The 25,149-nt window shown below is 41.9% G+C and overlaps 1 protein-coding gene across 2 annotated transcripts in view; it reads left to right on the top strand.

Moving 5' to 3' along the window:
- Positions 1-7,365: 7,365 nt before the first annotated feature.
- Positions 7,366-25,149, top strand: part of RPS6KA5 (ribosomal protein S6 kinase A5) — a 181,417-nt gene continuing 163,633 nt past the window's right edge. Inside the window, exon 1 of one of the 2 annotated variants that reach the window (XM_032621161.1) lies at positions 7,366-7,740. In XM_032621161.1, coding sequence (XP_032477052.1) covers positions 7,635-7,740 — 106 coding nt within the window. In that variant the 5' untranslated portion in view covers positions 7,366-7,634. The remainder of the gene's footprint in view (positions 7,741-25,149) is intronic. The other variant, XM_032621162.1, reaches the window with a different exon arrangement.

The following is a 25,149-nucleotide window of genomic DNA, read 5'->3' as shown; positions in this document are numbered from 1 at the left end:
AAAACACAACAAAGATAGTAAGTTCTAGCTAGATACAGTTGTCTGAGGTCTATATTTTTCTGGTTAGAAAGAGAGTTTAGTACAAATTAGAAATAAGTTAAAGGCCATTGGTACCAAACCAAGACTTTCTTCTTGATGTAATCACAAATGAAAGCAAGCTCTAAAGGAATCACTTTTTCATTATGCTAGTTGATATAATTAAATGACTGTCCATGTACCACCTAAATTTATCTCCTGTTCCCCCAGTAATATAAGATCCCCCTTGCCTTTGGGAAACCCCACTCCAATCCCAGGATCAATGATTTGGTCCCTTGGGAGTATGATACCAACATCTAAGAAAACATGTTTCCGGCTCAAGCCTGGAGGCAGTGTATGTTGGCTCTCAGCGTTTCACCAATTTCAGCACATATTTTTACAGTATTTGGCAGGCATACTTCACGGTTTGTGGTTTGAGGTTTTGAGAGTTTCCTTGTTTCATTAAAAATGGGGCTTTTTCTGTGTTTTTTCTTTGTTTTGCTTTTTGTAGCTTCCGGAAGATTTGGAGGGGGGGTGGTATGAGTGAGAAGGAAGGGAGTAAAAATGTCTTTGCTATGTTCACCTGGATATATTTGTGATGTGCATGCCTCTACAGTCTCCCCCAGCTGTGCACTGGTCGGCACAGGTCCACATAGCCAGATCTCAGACCGGATCCTCAGATTCAGTCAAGTGCTTCATATCTGCCACATCTGGAGGGTTTCTAAGCTTTGTAGGTTCAATATGGGATACCAGAAAGTAGAGTGAGAAAACTGTATAAATGCTGCTCCCCCCTCACAGAATTTCCTTCCCAATTGTGAACTCAAGGTGTGTGTGTGTGTGCCTTCCCAACATCCTTCTTGAGAACAGTGGCAACACATCCACTTCAGCCATGGATGGCTGCCTTCTGAGAGTATGAACTTCACACTCCGTGACTCTGTTGGTCTCTGCAGCTACAGAGAGTCCCTTAAATTTCCTGGATCTATACCACACGTGAAGGTTCTGACAGGGTCAAAAACAGAATCAAGATGTTGGTAATGTCATTTTTGACGTTTTGAAAGAAGTTCATTCTTCTCTGAGTATACATCTGAGTGTTTTCATAGAGCCCATTAAAGGGGAGTGTGAGGTGGTGAGCCTCTGGAGTTTCCCAATTCTTACAAACCCAAAGGTGAGGAGGTTCCAGCCCACAGTGCATGAATAATGGGATCATTAAGTCCTAAGGGCTCACACCGAGCAAGGCCCTCCGCCTGCCACTTTGCTCCAGACCCCCACACTAAGGATAAGACCATGTAGCAAGGTGCCATGCCATGGACACAGGCCCACAAGATAATGGGGTGAGCAGGGACCCCCATTCTGGCACCAGGTACCAGCATGCCTGGTGAAAGGCCGTTCCTAAGGGGAACAAACCTATTTTCAAGCTTTTTCCACTATTACTCTTCCCAGCCTTAGCAGAAACCTGATTTTCTCCTGGATACCTTCCCCTTCCCAGCCCTGTCATGGACAGGCCCACCCTCCCTACTTGTGCATCTCTCAGGGCAGGAGGGAGCAGGGATGTTTCACTCAATTCTAGCAGCTACCTACAGAGCCCTGTCCGCTATCTCGCTCCTCTTCAGCACGGTTCCTCCTTTGACTCCAAGCCATCCTCTAGTGTCACTGCCCCATCAGTTAAGCCCCGCCCACCCATTTGATTTGGCATTTTCAGCCACTGATCTATAATCCTTCCTACCTTATCCAGCATCATCATTACCTTTGAAAAGTTGCCGTTGTTTCAAAACTCCAACTTGCTCTTACTTACCATCCTCTACTCTAATGGTTGTACATTAGAGTTGCACACTGCAAAAGTGGTTCTACATTATAATCACCTGGGGAGTTACAAAAAAAAAACCTGAAGTCGAGGCCCTGCCTCAGACCAATGAATTCATACTTTTCAGAGATGGAAATATTGATTTTTTATGTACCCCAGGTGATTCTAATGTGCAGCCAGGGTTGAGAAGTGCTGTTCTACTCATCTATGTGAGCTCCAGCTTCTGGACTCCACCCTGTTCCCCCAGGCTAGCAGTTTATCGCTGGCTTCACTGCCCTCTCACCCTGCTTGGGCCCCAGGGTCACTGATTTCAACCAGGTTGTTGCCCAACTGCTAACCTCCAAACCTGAGGGGGAGTGTAAATTGTTAGAGAAAAGACGTTTAACTATCCTGATTCAGGCTTTCAGACTCTACCTGAGCCCCCAGGGCTAGTCGGCAATCATCCAAGCTGGCTCGCAATACACAATATTTATTTTCCACAGTGACTGTTCCAAACTGTTTCCACTATCCTCAGACCCCAAATCCATCTCATCCCAGCTCCTTTGTCCCTCAGCACAGAGCTTGAATCTCTGAAATAAGCTCTTTGCTACATGTGTGCACAGCTGTGTGGTTTTTAACTATCTACAAGTGGGATCAGCTCATAGGGCCTATTCCTGCTTTACTGAGATATACCCACAATTAGCTAGTCTTTTTATACCTACTCTTTAAGTGTAGGTTTCCTACTTTCGCTCATTCACTTTTCATTCATTCAACAAACATTTACTGAAAGCCCATTCTGGGCTAGAGCCAATGCTAGATGCCAGGGATACTGAGATGAGATAACCAACATACCCTCAAGTCTATAAGCTGGTCCATGCCTGCCACCAGCCCCTCTTCCCACTCTCCTGCCACAGTGAAGGACTTGGGGCCTCTTCCCATCAAAGGCAAACCTCACAGAGAGCTCAGGCTCCCAGCCCCGTCCACTTTTTCAGAGACTGTCTTCATTGGTTCTCCAACCTCTCCCCCGTCACCATCCCATCACCATCCAAACAAGTTCCAGTACTTCTCATCTTAAAAAACAACCGAATAGAAAATTACCATTAGAATACCACAGTCATAACTGTTGTAGGCAAGATCCACTAAATGATGCTAAAACCAGTGGGTGGAAGTTTAAAGAGAAACTGAATATTTGCATAGTCTAAAAGTATCTCACACGCCCTCCCAATATTTATTAATTACAGTGGGAAAATAATTTTAGAGAAACCTGGCAAACACCACCTTAACCAAGTGTTCAAGGTTGACATCACAAGTAATACGCATATAAACTTCTTGTACCCCGATACGATGAACTGACAGAGCCTGTCACCTCTATGGTACTCTTGCGCCAAAATGTGTAACCTCAATTTAATCATGAACAAAACATCAGATGAACCCAAAGCAAAGGGTATTCTACAAAAATACTTGACCAGTACTTTTCAAAAGAGTTAAGGTGATGAAAAGCAAGGAAAGACTAAGGAACTGCTACAGATTGGAGAAGACTGAAGAGCCATGGCCACTAAATGTAATGTAGGAAAATGGATTGGATTCTGGCACATAGAAATTGGAATCTTACATAACCTTCATGTGTCACGGTATACTCTTCTTTTCATTCTTTTTCAACCATCTAAAAATACAGAGACCATTTTTATGAAACAAGTGGCGAAATCTGTAGTCTGTCATTTATTTAAGAATATTGTACCAATGTTAATTTCTCAGTTTTGATGATTGAACTTGGTATGTAACATATTAACCTCAGGAAAAGCTGGGTGGAGGGTGTGTGGAAACTCTGTACTGTTTTTGCAACTTAAAAATTATCTGAAAGTAAAAAGTAGAAAAAAAAATCCACCTCCCTGGATCCCTTCAGCTAGGGCATTTCTTTATTTTCATTCAGAGGCTAACTCCTTGAAAAACATGTTCATGCGCACTGCTTCTACTCCTTCACCTCTCATTTGCTCTACCAAAATTGCCTAGGAAATTGTCACCAGTGGCACCCAAGTTGGCAAATGTATGGGAACTTTCCCAGATTTCATCTCACGTGACCTCTCAGGGCATGTAACCCAGCTGACCACTCCCTCCTTCTTGAAACACTTTGGCTTCCAAGATACAAAACTCTCTGGGTTTTCCTCCTGCGCTTCCAGCTCCCCCTTCTCATTCCAGCATCTCAATGTTGAAATTCCTAGAGTGCAGTCCTGGGCTCCTCTTCTCTTTTCCTTCTGCACATTCTCTCCCCCGGTAATCTTATTCATAACTCTGGCCTCAAATATTGTATGTGCCAGTGGTTTCTAAATTTATATCTCTAACCCTAGACCTCTCTGCAGAGTTCCAGACTCATATAACCACATAGCTACTTAATATTGGCATTGAATGTCTCAAAATTAAACTCTTGATAGTCTCTCTATGTGCTCTTCCTTTAATTCAGCCCCTCATTACACAGTACCACCTTCCTCTTTCATCCACACAGTTGCACCTGCTAGAAACTTTGGTGTTGTTCCAGACACCCCTTTTATCCTGGCCCATGACATCAGTCCTTCATGAAGTCCAAAATATATATCTAGACACCATCCTTTTCTTTTCCATATCTACAATGCCTGCTATCATCTTTTGCCCAAACTGCTGTGATAACCTCCTAACTGGTCTCCCTGTATCCCTTCTTGCTCCCTCCAGCCCAGTCTCCAAACACTAACCACAGTACCTTTTGAAAATAGTACCCCAATTCTATCATTCTCCCATCTCAATTCCTTCCATTGCTTCTGACTTCACACAGGAAAAACTCCCTAATTACTAATAGGCTTATCACAAACTGCACGATTGGGTCTCTGTCTGCCTCCCTCACCTCATCTCTTGCTTACTGTGTTATGGCCCCATTTGCTTTCTCTCAGTCCCTAACATACAATAGGCTCTTTGCCTGTTTCAGGACATTGCATCTGCATCTTTCTAGAATTTTCTCGCCCCAGCAATTCACTTGTGAAATTGTTAGGGTAGACTGGATTCTGCTTTGGTAGCAAACAACCCCAACATGTTTGTAGCTTATGCCTAAAAAGATTTATTTATTGCTCACATCTCAGTCTGAAGGAGGTCAGGGTGGCTCTTCTTCAAGTGGAGATGCAGGGTTTCAGGGTGCATCTAAAATTGTGGCATGCCCACATTCAACATGTGGCCCTTGTAGGTGCTGTGGAAAGAGAAGAGAGCATGAGTGATATGCATGCGGCCAGGCCTGGAAATGGCACACATTGCATGTGCCCACACCCGGTCGGCCAGATCACAGTCACATGACCCTGGCCTAACTGCAAAGGAAAAAATAATGTACTTTTCCTGTGTGTCCATGAAGAGGAAATGAGATTGGTGAGCATCAGGCCAATCTCTGCCACATCCTGGTTAGAATCTACTCATCTTTAAAGAATTACCTTAAATAAGACTTCCTTATAAAGGCCTTCAAGCTCCGCTAACCTAAATTAGGCCTCCCTGATATATTCTATTGCAGCACCCTATAATTTTCCTTTACAGCATGATCACAATGGAAAGTTTACATTCCTTTATGTGATTATTTAATACTGATTTCCATTTCAAGACTGTATGCTCTACAAGAGCAAGGATTGCATCTGTTTCGCTCCCGTGTCTCTAGTATCCATCACAGTACTTGGTTCATAACTGGCATAAAAGTTGTTGAGTGAACAAATGAACATTGCACACAGTCATTTCCTGGCTCCAAACAACACACTACTTGTGGAGGAGAAAGACAAGTAGGCAGTCATGGTTTAGTGGGATGAATATTCCAGGCAGGTAAGCCCAGGGAGCTGAAGCAGCCTGAAGCACCTGCTGAGGCTTCTCTGCTTTCTTTTCCATGGCAGTCTAACCCAGGAGTCTGCAAACTATGGCCTGCAGGCTAAATCTGTTTTCCTGCCTGTTTTTTTTAATGGCCCAAGAGCTAAGAATCGTTTTTATATTTTTAAATGTTTGAAAAGAATTAAAAGAATATATCATCACGTGAAACTTGTGTTAAATTTAATTACAATGTCCATAAATTAAGTTTTATTGGAACACAGCCGTATCGGTTAGTTTACTTATTGTTTAGGGCTGCTTTCACACTGCAATAGCAGAGGTGAATAGCTGTGAAAGAGACCACATGGCCTGCAAAGCCTAAAATAACTATTTACTATTTGGCTCTTTGAAAAACAGTTTGCTGACCTAATCCCTGCTTGGTTTAAAAGTTCACTTCTATGTGAATTATATCCAAGTGTCCATCTTTAATCCCCTCCTTTTCCCATTCTCATGGGAAACTCCCATAAGTTCTATCCTTGCAAAAGTATTCTTGCTGTGCCATCTTTCCCCTCTTCCCTTCAGTCCATCTTCTCACTATAACCGAAGCTAACTTCCAAGAGAACAGCTTTGATATCGTAGCTATTCTTTGAGGCTCCCCATCTTGTACTAAATAAAATCTGCACTGCTTAGCATTGTGGTCAGGTTCTTCATTATCTTATGGAATCTTACCTTTTTAGCTGTGTCTCTTACATCATACTTCCATCCAGCCTTATCAATCACTTAACCTACCCTTGCCTTCTCCACTTCCAGGCCCAGCTCACAGTTACTATCTCTGTATCTGCTGCTGGTATTTCTATCTCACCCATCCTTTTAAGCTGGTTATCTCAAATGCCTCCTTGCCCTAAAAGCCTTCCCCAGCTCCTCTACTGAGAATAATTATTGCCATCTGTACAGTTCTCTTAACAGTTTGTACGACTGTATTATTTCGAATTCTGCTTTACAGTTTCTTATGTATTTCACAGATCGTCTGTTTCTCGTGTTCTATTGAAAGTTGCTTAGGGGCAGGGATTGTATTCTATTTTATTAATCACTGTAGCCTTTTGGTGCCTAGGATGCGTCTTGTACAAAATGGAAATGTTTATCCTTTGCAAAAGTCCTCATGGTGAGCCGGAATTTTTGAAACGTCTAAGAACTACCTGTACTTAAGCACGAACTCCACTTAACTTTGTTTAGGACTCACTAGGGCGAGTAACACCTTTTTAAGACACCCTGTCGTCCAGCTGGTCACACACCTGTGGATCGCTGCCAGGGACCATCAGGTACGTCCGCAAACACGTGCGTGAGAAGTGCTTTCTTCTAAGCTCCTCCTCTGTCCACGGTGACTGGCGGACCAAACGTTCCAATCAGCTCTCCCCGCCTCTTTCGGCAATAGCCAATCACAGATCCCGAGCGCCTCCTGACTACTAGACACTGTTTACTAACAGATCGAAGCTGGGGAATGAGGGGTGTGACCGTTCTGGGAATGTCTGGGAAGGGAACGTTCTGACTGCGCGTGCGCACCAGCGGAGACGGGCGGGGCAGAACTCCGGTCTCACCAATCGGAGCGGTCGCGCTCCTCCCTCTCCTGCCACTCCGCCAAGCAACAACAATTCGAGGAGAGGGGCGGGGCGGTTCGTGAGGCGTCAGAGAGGACTGTCCAATGGGAGCCGGCGCTGACAGATGCGCGCGCCCTCTGCCCAATAAGCGATGGCGGCTCGAATGGCTGTGGCTACCTTGCTGGCTGTGGGCGGAGCAGCTTGACGGAGGAGGCGGCGAAGCAGGGGGCGGTTTGGTTGCGCGGTACTAGCGGTGCCCGCCGAAGGGGGAGGAGGCGGAGGAGCTAGCCGTGCGGCCAGAGCGGGAAAGCTACTCGTCTCGGCGTCCGAGTTCTGGAGCCGCCGCACCCCGGCTCCTGGGGCTGCAGCGGGAGCTGTGAGGGCCCGGGCGTCCGCTGTCTCCCGTGTCGCCTCAGAGGACCCCGCGGGATCGGGAAAGGGAGAAGATGGAGGAGGAGGGCGGCAGCGGCGGTGGCGGCGCCACAGACACCAGCAGGGACGGCGGCGCCGGGGGAGAGCAGCTCCTCACTGTCAAGCACGAGCTGCGGACGGGTGAGCGACCCCGCCCTCTGCCGGCCGGACTGGGCGCGGGGGCGCGCCCTGAGGGCACGCAGGGGTCTGCTGTGGCTGGGGTCACGGGGCCGTGCCGAGGGCGCGGGGGGCGGGCCCTGGGCGGGGCCTCTCGGACGGGGCGGGAGCTCGGGGGTCCCGGGATGTGGGGGCGCGCCCGAGGGGAGCTGGCGGAAAGTTTTCCCCAGCCCGGGAATGAGCGGCGGGCGCGGGGCGTTGGGGCCCGCGGAGCAGCCCACAGCTGCCTGTTGGCACTGACTCTGAGGATGTCTTCGCGCCCCCTTCCCGCACAGGTGCCACATCTGTCACTGCATCCTGTCTAGGGTGAGAGGTGCGCCTTCCTCAGTGTAGGGTGAACGACGCTTAGTTTTGGAGCATGACTCACTTCTCCGCTCCTCAGCTTCCCTAGAGGGGGTCCCTAAGGTGCTGCGGTCCTGTGCAAGATGAAAGGGTGGCTTTCCCCCGGCCTTTTCAGGAGTCCAGTCTCTAGTGACGTAAAGAGGGATCGCGGGCTCTAGGGACTGAGTGCCTTTATTTGCAATCATCATGAAATACTATACTTGGCCTTAAATTTCTTTCAAAGGTCTCTTGAGAAGAAGGCTCAGTAAATTTGAAGCTCTAGGTAAAAGCGGCTAACTATACAGCTTAAGCGCTCACGTTCTGATGTTTGCGATCACTAGAGTCGTCCCAGGCTTTATACTTGTTACGTTATTCGTTATGGGTTGTTCATTTTGGAAAATGCTTATTCGGACTAATCAGTATAGGTTGGGTTTATATTTGTGGAGCCCAGTCTCCTATTAGAGATCCTTTTGCACTTCTGAACAGATAATACATTTTAATGAATTGTTCATTATTATTATTAAATGTTCTTGTGTTTATTAAGGCTTTTGATTCAGCTTCTTTGGCATATTCTTTTACTGTGTAGACACAGAGCTTAAATAGCAGGTTTCAAGTGCGTGCCTTGAAACAACCACCTTGTTACTGTTTTGGACAGATTGCAAAGTTAGATCTGTCACCTGTTCTTTTATTTTTTTGTTATTGCTGGTTAGCGTTACACTGAGTGCCAGCGTGGTGACTTAATTTAAGAGGGATGTCAAATGCATGCTTACTTATTTCAACATTTTTAAACATTGGCTTAAAATCTTTTTTTTTTTTTGGTCATTGTGAATTTGTTATATATCTTGAGCCAGTTACTCCATAATTTTTTGGAGTTCCTAATGTAACCTGTGTATGTTTGGCTGGTTTGATTTTTCTCTCTCAATTTAATAGACAACTGATGTTTTCAAAGGGTTATTCAATAATTGATTCGGTAAACATTTATTCAGTATTAATATCTGATTTTTGCCAGGCTCAGTGTCAGGTGTTTCCTGGTGTGGAAATTTTGAATTTCTTTTTCTTTTCTTACATAACGATTCACTGATTTATGTATGTAGACTCGTTCTGTACAGCAAAAGCTACTTGAAATCATATGCTCGTCAGCAATTGACAGTGGTGCAGCAAGCAGATTTTTGCTAAATGACCAAGGAGCAACCTGCTTTATTAGTAGTCAACCGACTGCTCAGTTTCTGGATTTTGCAAACAATGCTGGTTTTTCAAAATTTTTTTACAATGCTAGTTTTGTAGAAAACAATGAGAACTGCTTTATTTCCCCTTCTCTACTCTGTGAATCATCAGCTTCAAGCTTGCATTTTAGAAATTTTTCTGATGGATGGTGAGATTATACTGAAATCATTAGTACTGTTAACTGTCAAAGGAAATGAACAGTCACTTTGATTTATTGCTGAACGCTGGAACAACTGACCGGATATAGTGGTCAAAAACACTGTTAAAATATAGCTTGAAAGATTCTCTCATCTTCAGCCAACTGGGCCCCTGTCAGCACATGATGCTATAATAGGCACCAAAGTAATTTGATCTGATGTGGTCCCTTGCTTCTCAAAATGTGGACAAGCATATAGTCATATCAAGTCAGCAGCTGGCGATTGCCCGTTTGTGCTCAACATTGTATTGTCTGCTGTAGGATGAGTGAAGAGGCAACAAGTTACACGTAAGAACATGGAAAGTGTTCCAATAGTGTAGACCAAGTAGCATGGCATCCCTGGACATGAAATTGGAAGACCTGGTTCCAAATCCCAGCTCTGCCAGTTACTAGCTATGTAGACTTGGGCAAGTCAATTCAACTCTTTCACACTCACTTCTCTCATCTACCGAGTGTGAAAATTGAATGAGACTGTTGGTTTGGTTGGCACAGATTAGGCACTCAGGAGATGCTGTTTGCATGCAAATCTGAAGATCACAAGAGTAAAGGATTGATTAGATCAGTTAAACATTTCTTGACACTTTCTGTTTTCTAGGCTAAATGGTACTGATGATACAAAAAATGAGAAAATTTCTTGCCCTCTGATGGTAGGGGAGGAGGCCATGTAAACCAGTAATTAGGATATATTGTCATAATGTAATAATAGAAGGATATACAGAGTATAAAGTTAGCAAAGAAGAGGTTTAGGACTTCTAGGTTTCAAATCTAACTCTGTTGAACCACAGCAACAAAAAAGAGGGGGTACTATTGGAAGGGTTATCTTACTCATTTATTCAATAAATATTTCATTACCTCTTATGTACTGAGTTCTGTTTTATATGCTGGGGTTACAAGACACATGTGGTCTTCCCACTGAAAGGACTGAGTTGCATCAGGAATCCCTGGAACCAGAGACTGATGCTGTCTGAACTCTCTCCATCTTGAATCTTTGCTTCTTTGCTTGTCTCTATGTGATGGCTTCATTCTTCTCCACTGCTGTTCACCTTTTTCCACGTGGGAAGGAACATGGCTATTGACAGACCCCAAGTTTTATATCTTACAGCTCTCGGTACCAGAGAGACACTGCCTTTTTATCAGCTTCAGGTACAAAAATATTAGCGAAGGACTTTATTAGCTTGGCTTTGGTAAGGTGCCTACTTTTGGATTGTTCAACTAAGGCCAGGGAATGGGATCATGTTATACTAACATGACAGCTACTATGGTGAACATATGGATGGGGGTGGAAACTAAACTCTTAGAAGAGGAAGGGTTGCTGGGAAGACATTCCCTTAGATGTCTGTCATTAGGAGAGAGAGCGAAACACTGAGGGGAGGGTCAAGGAAGGGGTATTAGTTACCTATTGCTGTGCAACAAATTATGCCAAAACTTAGTGGCCTAAAGCAACATGATTTCTGTGGGTCAGGAATTCAGGAGTTGCTTAGCCTGACAGTTCTAACTCAGGGTCTCTCGTGAGGTTTTAGTCGCGATGTTGGCCACGACTGCATTCACCTGAAGACTTGTCTGGGGCAGGAGGTTCCCTTCCAAGACAGCTCACTCACATGTTGTTGGCAGGATGCTTCAGTTCCTTGCTATGTGGACCTCTCCATAGGGCTGCTTGAATGTCCTCATGACATGACAGCTGGCTCCCCCAGAACAAGTGATTGAATGGGGAAGCTGCAATGTCTTTTTTTGTTAAACAGCTTTTTTGAGATATAATTTACATACCATAAAATCCACTTGTTTTAAGTGTACAATTCAATACATTTTATAGTTACACAACCATCACCACAATCTAATTTTAGAACTTTCCATCACCCTAAAAAGAAACGTCTTACCCATTTATATCGGTTACTCCACATTCCCACAACCCATCCCCAACCCTAGGCAACTGCTAATTCTGCTTTCTGTGTATTTGCCTAGGGACATTTCTTATTATGGAACTTTATAATATGTGCTCTTTTATCACTGGCTTCTTTTACTAAACATAGTATTTTCAAGATTCATCCATTTGTAACGTGTGTCAGCACTTCATTTTTTAAATTGACAGGTAATATTTCATTGTGTGGTTGTACTGTATTTTATCCATTCATCATTTGATTGACATTTGGGTTGTTTCAACCTTTTGGTTGTTGCGAATAATGCTGCTATGTACATTTGAGTACAAGTTTCTGCATGGACCTATGTTTTCATTTTTCTTGGGTACATATTAAGAGTAAAATTATTGGATCACGTGGTAAGTCTATGTTTAACTTAAGTTTTCCAAAGTGACTGCACTGCTTTATGGTCCCACTAGCAAGGGCTCCAGTTCCTCCACATCCTCGCCATCACTTGTTATTGTAGGTCTTTGTGCTTATAGCCATTCCTAGTGAGTATGAAGTGGTATCTCACTGTAGTTCTGATTTGTGTTTCCTAATGACTAATGATGTTGGGCATCTTTTCATGTACTCATGGGCCATTCGTATATGTTTGGAGAAATGTCTATCCAGATCCTTTGCCCATTTTTTAATTGGTTAATTTGTCTTTTTTATTATTGAGATCTGAGTTATGTATTGTAAATACAGATCCCTTAGATCTGTATTTACAGATCTGTATTGTAAATATAGATCCCTTAGATCTGTATTTAGATATATGGTTTACAAATATTTTCTCCCATAAAGTGGATTATCTTTTTTTTTTTCTCAGTGATAACCTTAGAAGCACTATAGTCTTTAATTTTGATGAAGTCCAATTTTTTTCTTTTCTTTCTCTTACTTTTGGTATTGTATCTAAGAAATCATTGACTAATTCAAGGTCACAAAGATTTTATATCTGTTTCCTTCTAAGGGTTGTATGATTTTAGCTGTTACATTTAGGTTTTTGCCTCATTTGTTGAAAGGCTACTCTTTTTCCATTTTATTTTCTCAGTACTCTTGTCAAAAATCAATTGACTATAGATGTATGGATTTAGTTTGGGACTCTCAATTCAATTCCACTGATTTTTGTGTCTGTCCTTATGCCATCACCACACTGTCTTGACTACTGTAACTTTTTAGTAAGTTTTGATATTGGGAATTGTGAGTCTTCCAGCCTTGTTCTTCTTTTTCAAAATTGTTTTGGCTATTTTGGATCCCTTGAATTTCCACATGAATTTTAGAATTAGCTTGTCAACATTTCTGCAAAGAAGCCGACTATGATTCTGGTAGGGATTACATTAAATCTGTAGATCAATTTTGGGAGTGTTGCCATCTTAGCATATTAAATCTTGTGATTTATGAACATGGAATGTTTTTCCATTAATTTAGATCTTCTTTCATTTCTTTCAACATTTTGTAGTTTTCAGACTATATGTTTATACTTCTTTTGTTAAATTTATTCCTAAATATTTTATTCTTTTTGCTGCTGTTGTAAAATAATTATTTTCTTAGTTTAATTTTTGGGTCGTTCACTAAAAGTATATAGAGATATAACTTATTTTTGTATATTAATCTTGTATCCTGCAACCTTGCCTAACTAGTATATTAGTTCTAATGTTTTTTTTATTGGATGTCTTACAAGATCACGTCATCTGCAAATAGAGATAGTTTTACTTCTTTCCAATGTGTATGCCTTCTATTTAGTTTTCTTCCTTAATTGTCTTGGCTAGAACCTTCAGCACAATATTCAATAGAATTGGTGAAAGCACACATCCTTGTCTTATTTCTGATCTTAGCGGGGGAAAGCTTTAGTCTTTCACCATTAAGTATGAAGTTAGCTGTGGGTTTTTCATAGATACCCTTTATTAGATTGAGGAAATTCTCTTTCTAATTTGTTTGGGTGTTTTTAATCATGAAAAGGCGTCGGATTTTTATTTGCATTTAGGGAGATGATCATGTGGTTTTTTTGTTTGTTTTTATTGATGAGGTGTATTACATTAATTAATTTTGGAGTGTTAAGCCAAACTTGTATTCCTGGGATAAATCCCTCTTGGTAATGTGTATAATTCTTTTTATACACCACGCTGGATTCAGTTTGCTAGTGTTTTGTGGAGGATTTTTGTGTCTCTATTCATAAGAGGTATTTGTCTCTAGTTTTGTTTTTCTGTGATGTCTCTGTCTGGTTTCCCCAAAATACGCTTGATTGATTTCTGCCTCCAATTAAAGATTGTACGTATTTGATTGCTGTCATCCATACTTAGGGTCTTCTAAGTAAAGGCTAACAGAGGTTGAGGGTGGATTATATTTCTGGCTCTGCCCCAAAATTGCTGTGTGACTTGAGATAAATCATTTCGCCTTTCTGAGCCTAAGTTTACTGATCCATAAAGTAAAGGTGTTGGACTGAGTTATATCCAAAGTACTTACCAGCATTAAGTTGATCTTCAATGGAATTTCTATGGAAATCTTGGTATAGACAAAAGTCAGAAGTGCTGATTTACTTTAAAAGATAATTCTGTTTTGCCAGAGGACTCATGATTGAATCCCATTGAAAAAGAATTCCCTGATACTCTTTGAATATGATTCCATTTATTTTTTTTTTATTTTTATTATTATTTTTTTTGTGTGTTACGCGGGCCTCTCACTGCCGTGGCCTCTCCTGTTGCGGAGCACAGGCTCCCGACGCGCAGGCCCAGCGGCCATGGCTCACGGGCCCAGCCGCTCCGTGGCATGTGGGATCTTCCCAGACCGGGGCATGAACCCACGTCCTCTGCATCGGCAGGCGGACTCCCAACCACTGCGCCACCAGGGAAGCCCTGATTCCATTTATAATGATTTCATTTATACTTAGCTTTTTAGGAACATAATGATTATCTACAAAAAGACACAGAAAAATTTCAGTGACAATCTTAGTTATCTGTGAGAACAACGCAGCTCTCCTTTTTATATTATACATGTATAAATATATTTTGTGTTTGTGTGTGTACTTTTCCCTTTTCTTCACACTTTCCTCACCTTGAGAAGAGTAGGCAGAACTTGTGCTCTATCTTTAGCTTTATAGGATACATTGGATGGTCAAAATATAAATAGGTTTTTGATAGTACCCTATCTTAATTCCCTAGAGCCTAGACTTATAAGAAAATCCCTTATTTCTACCATGAGTTTTAGAGATTAAGAAAATGATCTAGGACTTCCCTGGTGGCGCAGTGGTTAAGAATCTGCCTGCCCATGCAGGGGACACAGGTTCGAGCCCTGGTCTGGGAAGATCCCACGTGCTGCAGAACAACTAAGCCTGTGTGCCACAACTACTGAGCCTGCGCTCTAGAGCCTGTGAGCCACAACTACTGAGCCCACGTGACACAACTACTGAAGCCCGTGTGCCTAGAGCCCGTGCTCCACAACAAGAGAAGCTACTGCAATGAGAAGCCTGCCAATGCAATGAAGAGTAGCCCCCGCTTGCCGCAACTAGAGAAAGCCCATGCGCAGCAAGAAAGACCCAACGCAGCCAAAAATAAATAAATTAATTAATTTAAAAAAGAAAAGAAAATGATCTATTTGGGCAAAGTAGGTGACATCTCAGCCCTTAAATCAAGGGGGATTCAAGTATATTTTGCGTTTGCAGTCTATAACGGGGGCGGGGGGTTCGTGGGGGGAAGCTTCTCAGGTGACAAGTCAACTGTTGTATCAGACCCAACATTAACCTCTACTGCAAAGCAAGAAAAAATCATGAAATCTCAGCTTCCTGGAGACATAAGTGATCTGATGGGCAGGATTGAATTCTTACCCTGAAAAAGAAGATAATGCTTGGTGAAAATTCCTCTAGGGAAAATCTAGCATAATAGCATCATGTGTTGACTGAAGCTTCACAATTAAATACACTGTTGAGAGATGTCAGTCCCAAAATGCTGTGGGAGGGAGGGGTTGTCACAGTTTTCTCCTTTGAGCTCCTGTAATGATTTACAGATCTTGGTGCACCTCAGTGGTATGAGCACTCCTACATTCCTCTTGTTTTTCAGGGAAGATGAATAGGGTCTAAAATAGAATCTTGCCCTCATTTTGTTTGTCTCTAGCAGTGCCCGCATGGGTTCAACTATATCTGTTCCTCCAAAAAGTCAAGGAAGTTCTCTGGACTTTATACCTTCCTAAAGTTGTGAGTGAGCTGGCTAGTTCACTTTTTTTTTTTTTTTTAGTACTCAGTAGGCACCCTGCCCTGTGACTGCAGGGAGAATAGGGAGTTAAAGTTCCCGATTTTTGACACAGTACTTGGTATTGCAGTTTTATTTATTTCACACTCAAGTTTTTGTGGCAGTGTGCTTCTTTTTATATAACTAGTGTGTTCCTGACAAAACATTGTGTAAATAATATTTTTGTGTATCAAATTATTTGGAATAAAGAAGGTGAACTTGGTACTTAAAAGAATCCTATGATTAACTCTTGAAATAAAAAAACTTTTGATTAAGTTTTCCATTTGTGGCTTTACTGTTATTATGTAAGTTGGGCCTTCCATTGTTATTTTTCTGACACATCATTACAATTTGTAAATTGCAGGTAGCTGCAAACAGGTAAATAGAGTCTTGTGTGGTAGGCTGAAAAATACACCTGCCCCCAAGGTGTCCATGTCCTAACCTGTAGATGTTTCTGTACATGGCAGAGACCTTGCAGATGTGATTAAGGATGGGGAGTTATCCAGGTGGGTCCAATGTAATCACAGGGTCCTTACGAGAGGGAGGTTGACAGGTCAGAGAGAAGGTGTTGTGAGAATGGAAATAGAGGGAGAGAAGATGCAACAGTGGCATCAGAGATTGGACTGAAGCCATTACTGGAAGGGGGCCATGAGCCAAGGCATGTGAGCAGGCTCTAGACGGTGAAGAACAGATAGTCCCCTGGAGTGTCCAAAAGGAATGCAGCTCTACTGTCACTTGATTTTAGCTCCTTAAGACCTGGTTTGAGACTTCTGATCTCTAGAACTATAATAAGACAGATTTATGTTGTTCATAAACCATGAAGTTTATGTAATTTTTTACAGCAGCAATAGGGAGCTAACACATCTTGCTTAAGATTGGATGAACCAGGAGATAATTTTGCCTCAGGCTTGGGTAACTGAATAGGATAACAATATGAAGCAGTTAGTCATTTAGACAACTATTTAGTAGAAAATGGTAACAAATGTCATTCTTAATAGAAGTAGAATGATGTCGTCTCTAGGGAATCCCCAAGAAGACATTCCTTTCTGATCTTAGTACCAAGTCTAGCTGAGCTGCTTTGACCAGCTCTTCTGTTTTTCATAGGAAGGCTGTGAAGTGGATCCCTGGAGCAGACCTCTTTTATCAAGTTGGTGGCTAGAATGCTTCACATCTCAAGCCTACACCACATAAAATTGTGGTCTGGCATGCATCTTGAGCCTCTTCCTGGTGTCATTTTCTGTCCCTAATGTTTCTTCTTATTTTTCTTTCTTCTTTTCTTATGCTTTAGTTATTTTGCCTGAAGTCTTTTCTGGGCCAAGGCAGGAATTAGGTAAATATATAATTAAATGCATTTATATACAAACACATAGATACAAACCATGAGTAAGATGGACAATATGGAAAGATATTTGACTTTCTACCCAGTATTTTGCTTCTTAAATAAAATCTTTGTTGTGATGTTCGTGCTATTTTTATATTTCTTCTAAAAAGAAAAAAAAGTGAGGTCTCCGATTAATTAATACCATTTTAGAGTTTTTTAAAAACACATAATGAGAAATCAATAAAATCAAGGCATACTTTTAAAAAGAAATTTTTTTTTTTTTTTTTTTTTTTTTTTTTTTTTTATGCGTTACGCGGGCCTCTCACTGTTGTGGCCTCTCCCGTTGCGGAGGACAGGCTCCGGACGCGCAGGCTCAGCGGCCATGGCTCACGGGCCCAGCCGCTCCGTGGCATGTGGGATCTTCCTGGACCGGGGCACGAACCCGTGTCCCCTGCATCGGCAGGCGGACTCTCAACCACTGCGCCACCAGGGAAGCCCCAAAAAGAAATTTTATTGGCAAGATGGTGGAAGTCATACACAGGGCTGTCTTTGTACCAGGCAGTTTTCTACATTAGTGGAATATCCCATCATTAATAGGAAAATTCAGTCAACTGAAGTACTCTGTCCTCAAACCACTTCAGTACTGGAGTGGAATTACATGTTTTTCCTAAAGGAAAAACTATTTAAAATATGTAATAAGGATAATGTTGCACTTCATATCTAAATGAATGGTGTTGCATTAAGAGGGCATGAACACTTAGCAGTAGATTTGCATTAACCCTTTCCCATGAAGTTGCCCATTTTTCCTTTATACCACTGTCCTTTGTTTGTAGGGAAACATCATAATTAGGGCTAGAGTAGGACAAATCTAATGGGCACACACAAATCAAACTTGTAACTTTGACATAGTTTTGTCATGTATAAGTTGGGCAAAGCAGCCACGGTTTTATTCATCCATTAAGGATTTGTTGACACTGTGTGCCTGGCACCATAGCAGATGCTGGGTTTTAGCAGGGAACAAATTAGACATGGCTTCTACCTTCATTGAACTATACCTAAGAGAAGGACCTTAAATACATAATCATGCAACTAACCATATGATTGCAATTGTGATAAACGGTGAAGAAGTACAGGTTCTATGAGAGAGTCTAACAGGGTGGCCGGGCCTCAGGGGATGGGTGAGGGAAGTGGGAATGTTCAAGCTCAGGCCCTGGCTATCATGGGGTGAAGAGTAGGGGGGGCAGTTAAGCATTTCTGACAAAGGAAGTAACACAGATGGCCCTGAAGTGGGAAATGGCTTGGCACCTGGGGTTACTGGAAGAAAGGCCTTTGTGGCTTGAGCATCGTGTCCAAGCAGGAAAGTCACAGGAAATGGGGCTGAGAAGGTAGCCAGGGCTCTTCGTGCAGGGTTCTGTAGGTGACGATAAGGCATTCAGGCATTATCCTGAGTGCAGTGTGAAGCTGTTGAAGGATTTTTCAGAGATGAGTTTTGTACTATAAAAAATGACTCCCTTGCTGTGAGGAGGATGGAAGGAAAGATTGTCTGAAGGGAGACCAGTTAGGAGGCTATTGCTGAAGTTCAGGTGGAATATACAAGTTTGGATTGGGTAACAATTAGAGATTAAGAATCATGAATATATTTGAGATATATTTAGGAGACAGAATCAGCAGAACTTGGTGTGGTAGCGATATGGGATTTTCAAGCTGGAACAAACATATGTTTGAAGGTACCATTTGTTCAAATGGTGTATTAATTTTCAGTGGCCGCATAACAGATCGCCACAAACTTAGTGGCTTGTAATAGCACCCATTTATCAGCTCACAATTTGGTAAGTTAAAATTTTCCATGGCATGGCTGAAATTAAGATGGTAGCCAGACAGAGTGCTTGTCTGGAGGCTCTGGGTGAAAGTCCACTTCTAAGCTCATTGCTGTAGTTGCCAGATTTGCGTTCCTGTAGTTGCCAGATTTGCGTTCCTGTAGTCATTGGTCTGAGGTCTCAGTTTCCTCAATGGCTGTCGGCCGGGGGCCTCCGTCAGCTGGTAGAGGCCATCTGCATTCCTTCTCATTTGGCCCCTCCATCTTCAGGCATCACAGGTGTGTCACATGCTTCCCGTGCACTGACTCTCTGACTTCCAGATCTTCTCTGGGCTTCATGTGATTAGGTCAGACTACCTAGACGATCTTCCCATCATGAGGTCAACTGAGTTGGGACCTTAATTACATCGGCAACAAAATCCCTTTATCCTACCCTTTATCCTAAGAGTGATATTTCATCATATTCAGTCACTCAAGGGAAGGAGGTCATGCAAAGGGTCATTGGGATCATCTTAGAATTCTGCCTTAGAACTCACAGATGGTGAACCAGGGGAGTTGCATTTGGAGTGGGCGGAAAAGATAGGACCCAGTTGTATACAGGTCAAGTTTTGAGCTACCTTTGACATATTCTAATGGACACATATGGTAATAGTAATCATGGTAATGAAACCTTGTTATGTGCTACAAAGGATCAATAGGTGCTTTTATCAACTCACTTAATCCACACAATCACTTATGAAGTAAGTACTGTTATTATTATTCTAATTTTACAGATGGGGAAACTTTAAAGGTCACCAACTTGCACAGGATCACCCCGGAAGTAAGTAGAAGGACTAGTTTTGAAGCCCAAGTGGTCTGCCCCCCAGGTTCATCTAAACTATTGTGCTTTCATTCATCAGTGGGACATGGGTCTGGAGCTCAGAAAAGATGTCTGGGCTGCAGGTAGAAATTCTAGCATCACTGGCATTTAGATGACTTTTAAAGCCCAGGTGTAGAGAGATCATCTTAGGAGAAATTGTCAAATGGAAAAAGGAAGAGGACTCAGAACTGGGCCCTGAAAACTCCAAACTGTAGAGTACGGATCGGAAAGGAGTTGCTGAGAAAGAATACAGAGGAGGAACAGCCAGAAAAAAACCCAGAAGAAAACCTAGAAAAGTTGTGGTGTTGGGGAAGGCAAGGAGGAAAAAGTGCTTCAAAGGGTATGTGTCAGATTTGACGGAGCAGCTAATGACCTTATCAAGAGCAATTTTAGTGGAGATTTGGTGGGAGAGGCCAGATTGGAATGGGTTGAGGAGTGGATGCAAGTGAAAACTTTTGAGAGGCTTGGTTCCGACTTAGCCAGAGGGGAATGTGTGGTTCAGGGGGAGGGTTATTTTTTGTTATTTTAAGATGAGTGATGCTAGAACACATTTAGTGTGAATCCATTACAGAGAAAGAGAGAGAGGGAGAAACAGAAAGAGATACTGAAAATACAAAACAAGAGGAGATAGCTGAGGGTATCAAGGTCCCTGAGAAGGGGGACATGGGGATCGGAGAGGGGCAATTGGCCTCTGCTAGGAGAAGGCCCATTGCTTCTATTATGATAAGGGAAGAGGGGGCGGATACAGGTGCATTTGTAGATTTGGTGGCAGGAAGATAACGGGAGTTTTGAGCACATGGATTTTTTGTTTCTTCTTTGAATTGTGAAGAAAGGCAATTCTTTATTCAAGAAGAGAAAAATAGCTTCATTGTTTTAAAACAGTGTTATTCTGGCCTTTAAATTTTTTTTAGATAAAGAAAAACACAAAAAATTGACACAGAATTCAATAATTAATTAATTAGTTTTGGCTGCACCAGGTCTTAGTTGCGGCACGTGGGATCTTTGTTGCGGCATGCATGCAAGATCTAGTTCCCCGATCAGGGATCGAACCCCGGACCCCTGCACTGGGAGCACAGAGTCTTATCCACTGGACCACCAGGGAAGTCCTGGCACAGAATTCACGTACTATAAGATGAAAGTTTATGGTAGAATGTTGTAGAACAACGTACAGAAAGAGGTTTTCAGGCATAGCCATTGAAATGCTTCCGTGCTTTCCACAGAGGTCATTCCCTGAACATGTTCTCTGGATCATGCCAAAACTCTTAGTAAGCATAATGTTCTTTTTCTTCTTTTTGAAGTGTTTTATATTTAGTTCAGTTCTTCTTCCTAGTTAAATTTATTTGGTACATGTATTGGAAGAAAAGCCTGTTTGTTATTGCTTTATAAGCATTTCTTATTGACTCAGTTTTCATATTGGCTCAATCATGTAATTGCAGAATCAATTGGATAAGTAAACACTGCTGTTTATACACTGAAAGTACAGTGAGTCTTAAGGGCAAGTGACCCCAGCAATAAGAGAAAAAGTGGGCAGCATTGCTTTAAAGTACACAGATATTAAATATAACTTTGTTCTGCCTCCAGCAGAATGTTGTCCAGAGACATGGTTTGAGGCCCAACCACAAATCTAAACAGCTTCAGAATAGCTTACCACAGCGCAGTTAAAAGGAAACTAATGTGCTAGCCACTTAGCTTAGTTTCAAGGTCTCACGTAGTCCTCAGGATGGGGCTAACTGGACCCTGCAGACGGGTTAAAGATTTTAGATTTCCGAGTTGTGTATGTGCTGTCAGTACAATGCTGGACACCCCCAAATGAGAGTTTATCTGGTAAAGTGTTTTATAAATTATTTCTCCCTGACAAAAAGGGAAAAAAGAACTGAAATAGCAGAGAAAGATTTTTTTCTCACTGCATACAATTGTCACCTTTTGACTGAAACTAAATTAGTCCAAGATGCTTATGTTTTTGCAGTGTTCAGTAAGAAAATGCAAGGTTTTACAAGAAAAGTTATTTTACAACTTCATTGGTTTGGTCCCAGTAAATTAGATGCTAACTACGTATTTCCTAGTTGGTATGTGAAGAACAAATCCAGGCATGTTAAATGAAGATGATTGAGTCATATTGTGCTCTCACACCTCTTTTTGAAATCTTCAGAGAACTCACTCTATTTTTTCCCCTCTTTCCCTGATCCTCAGGCTCCTCTTCCCACAAACACAGTTGAACCATCTTGTTAACAACAAAAAAAATCCTCCGTGGCTCTCTAGTTTTTGCTATCATTCCCTTTCCCACCAGATGTTGAGAGAGCAGTTTATACCAGCTGTTTCTGCTTCTTTATCTTCTGTTCACTCTTTGATGTGCTGTACCATCAGGCTTCCAACTCAATCTCCCCACCAAAAGTGTTCTCTAAAGTTACTAATGTCTCCCGGTTCTCATAATCTGGTGGAAATGTCTCTGCTTAATCTTACTTAACCCCTTTAGAGTGGTTGGCACTTGAGCATGGGCTCTGCCCTTCCCTTACCCAGTGATACTGTGCTCCTCCTCCTGGCTCTGCTCTGTCGCTGACTGCCCCCCCTCCCTCTTTCACTGGCCTCCATCCCTCTGCTTGTCTCTTACATACTGGTAGTCTCTTGTCAGCCCTCTTTTCCTCTAACTCTGCATATACTCTTCCTGGGAAATCAAATATCATGGCTTGAACTACCATCTAAGGCTCTATTTTCAGCTTAGGTCTCTTTCTTGAGTTCCTTATCAGTTACGCCCATCTGCCTACTGAATGTAAGACATCTGGGTAGCCTTCAGGAACCGCATACTCTCATGTTGAAGGGTGCTTTTTCCTCCAACTTTGCAGGTTTTAATCCTGCCAGGACCCTAGCTACCATGACCAGCTTGCGGGATCTTGGTTCCCAGGCCGGAGGTCAGGCCCGAGCTCCTGTAGTGGGAACTCTGAGTCCAAAACGCTGACTAACAGAGAACCTCAGAGCCCAGGGACTATTAATCGGAGTGAGACCTCCCAGAGACCCTAATTTCAGCACCAAGACCTGGCTCTATCCAACTTCCTGCAAGCACCAGTGCTGGACGCCTCAGGCAAAACAACCAGTAAGACAGGAATACAGCCCCACCCATCAAGAAAAAAAAAATGACAAACAAATATGTTACAGACAAAGGAGCAAGGTAAAAACTTACAAGACCAAATAAATGAAGATGAAATAGGCAACCTACCTGAAAAAGAATTCAGAGTAATGATAGTAAAGATGATCCAAAATCTGGGAAACAGAATAGAGAAAATACAAGAAACATTTAACAAGGATCTAGGTGAACTAAAGAGCAAACAAACAGTTATGAACAACAGAATAACTGAAATTAAAAATACTCTAGAAGGAATCAATAGCAGAATCACTGAGGCAGAAGAATGGATAAGTGAGCTGGAAGATAAAATGGTAGATATAACTGCCAGGGAGCAGGATAAAGAAAAAAGAATGAAAAGAATTGAGGATAGTCTCAGAGATCTCTGGGACAATATTAAATGTACCAACATTCTAATTATAGGGATCCCAGAAGAGAAAAAGAAAGAGTCTGAGAAAATATTTGAAGAGATTATAGTTGAAAACTTCCCTAACATGGAAAAGGAAATAGTCAATCAAGTCCAGGAAGTGCAGAGAGTCCCATACAGGATAAACCCAAAGAGAAACATGCTGAGACACATACTAATAAAACTATCAAAAATTAAATACAAAGAGAAAAATATTAAAAGCATCAAGGGAAAAGCAACAAATAACATACAAGGGAATCCCCATAAGGATAACAGCTGATCTTTCAGCAGAAACTCTGCAAGCCAGAAGGGAGTGGCAGGATATATATAAAGTGATGAAAGGGAAAAACCTACAACCAAGATTACTCTACCCAGCAAGGATCTCATTCAGATTCTACAGAGAGATTAAAACCTTTACAGACAAGCAAAAGTTAAGAGAATTCAGCACCACCAAATGAGCTTTACAACAAATGCTAAAGGAACTTCTCTAGGCAGGAAACACAAGAGAAGGAAAAGACCTACAATAACAAATCCAAAACAATTAAGAAAATGGTAATAGGAACATACATATTGATAATTACCTTAAATGTAAGTGGATTAAATGCTCCAACCAAAAGACATAGACTGGGGCTTCCTTGGTGGTGCAGTGGTTGAGAGTCCGCCTGCCGATGCAGGGGATGTGGGTTCGTGCCCCGGTCCGGGAGAATCCCACATACCACGGAGCAGCTGGGCCTGCGAGCCATGGCCTCTGAGCCTGCGCGTCTGGAGCCTGCGCTCCACAATGGGAGAGGCCCACGTACCGCAAAAAAAAAAAAAAAAAAAACAAAAAACCCAAAGGACTGGCTGAATGGATACAAAAACAAGACCCGTATATATGCTGTCTACAAGAGACCCACTTCAGACCTAGGGACACATACAGGCTGAAAGTGAGTGGATGGAAAAAGATATTCCATGTAAATGGAAATCAAAAGAAAGCTGGAGTAGCAATTCTCATATCAGACAAAATAGACTTTAAAATAAAGACTATTACAAGAGGCAAAGAAGGACACTACATAATGATCAAAGGATTAATCCAAGAAGAAGATATAAGAATAGTAAGTATTTATGCACCCAACATAGGAGCACCTCAATACATAAGGCAAATGCTAACAGCCATAAAAAGGGAAATCGACAGTAACACCATAATAGTAGGGGACTTTAACACCCCACTTTCACCAATGGACAGATCACCCAAGATGAATATAAATAAGGAAACACAAGCTTTAAATGATACATTAAACAAGATGGACTTAATTGATATTTATAAGACATTCCATCCAAAAACAACAGAACACACTTGCTTCTCAAGTGCTTATGGAACATTCTCCAGGATAGACCATATCTTGGGTCACAAATCAAGCCTTGGTAAATTTAAGAAGATTGAAATCGTATCAAGTATCTTTTCTGGCCACAACGCTATGAGACTAGATACCAATTACAGGAAAAAAAAAAACTGTAAAAAATACAAACACATGGAGGCTAAACAGTACGCTACTAAATAACCAAGAGATAAAAGAGGAAATCAAAAAATACTTAGAAACAAAAGACAATGAAAACACAATGACCCAAAACCTATGGGATGCAGCAAAAGCAGTTCTGAGAGGGAAGTTTATAGCAATACAATCCTACCTCAAGAAACAAGAAAAATCTCAAATAAACAACCTAACCTCACACCTAAAGCAATTAGAGAAAGAAGAACAAAAACCCCAGAGTTAGCAGAAGGAAAGAAATCATAAAGATCAGATCAGAGGTAAATGAAAAAGAAATGAAGGAAACAATAGCAAAGATAAATAAAACTAAAAGCAGGTTCTTTGAAAAGATAAACAAAATTGATAAACCATTATCCAGACTCATCAAGAAAAAAAGGGAGAAGACTCAAATCAACAGAATTAGAAATGAAAAAGGAAAAGTAACAACTGACACTGCAGAAATACAAAGGATCATGAGAGATTACTACAAGCAGC

This window comes from Phocoena sinus, chromosome 2, assembly GCF_008692025.1.
Source record: "Phocoena sinus isolate mPhoSin1 chromosome 2, mPhoSin1.pri, whole genome shotgun sequence".
Taxonomy (NCBI): domain Eukaryota; kingdom Metazoa; phylum Chordata; class Mammalia; order Artiodactyla; family Phocoenidae; genus Phocoena; species Phocoena sinus.
The sequence above is the reverse complement of the archived record's forward strand: the minus strand, read 5'-3'. Positions and strand labels throughout refer to the sequence as shown.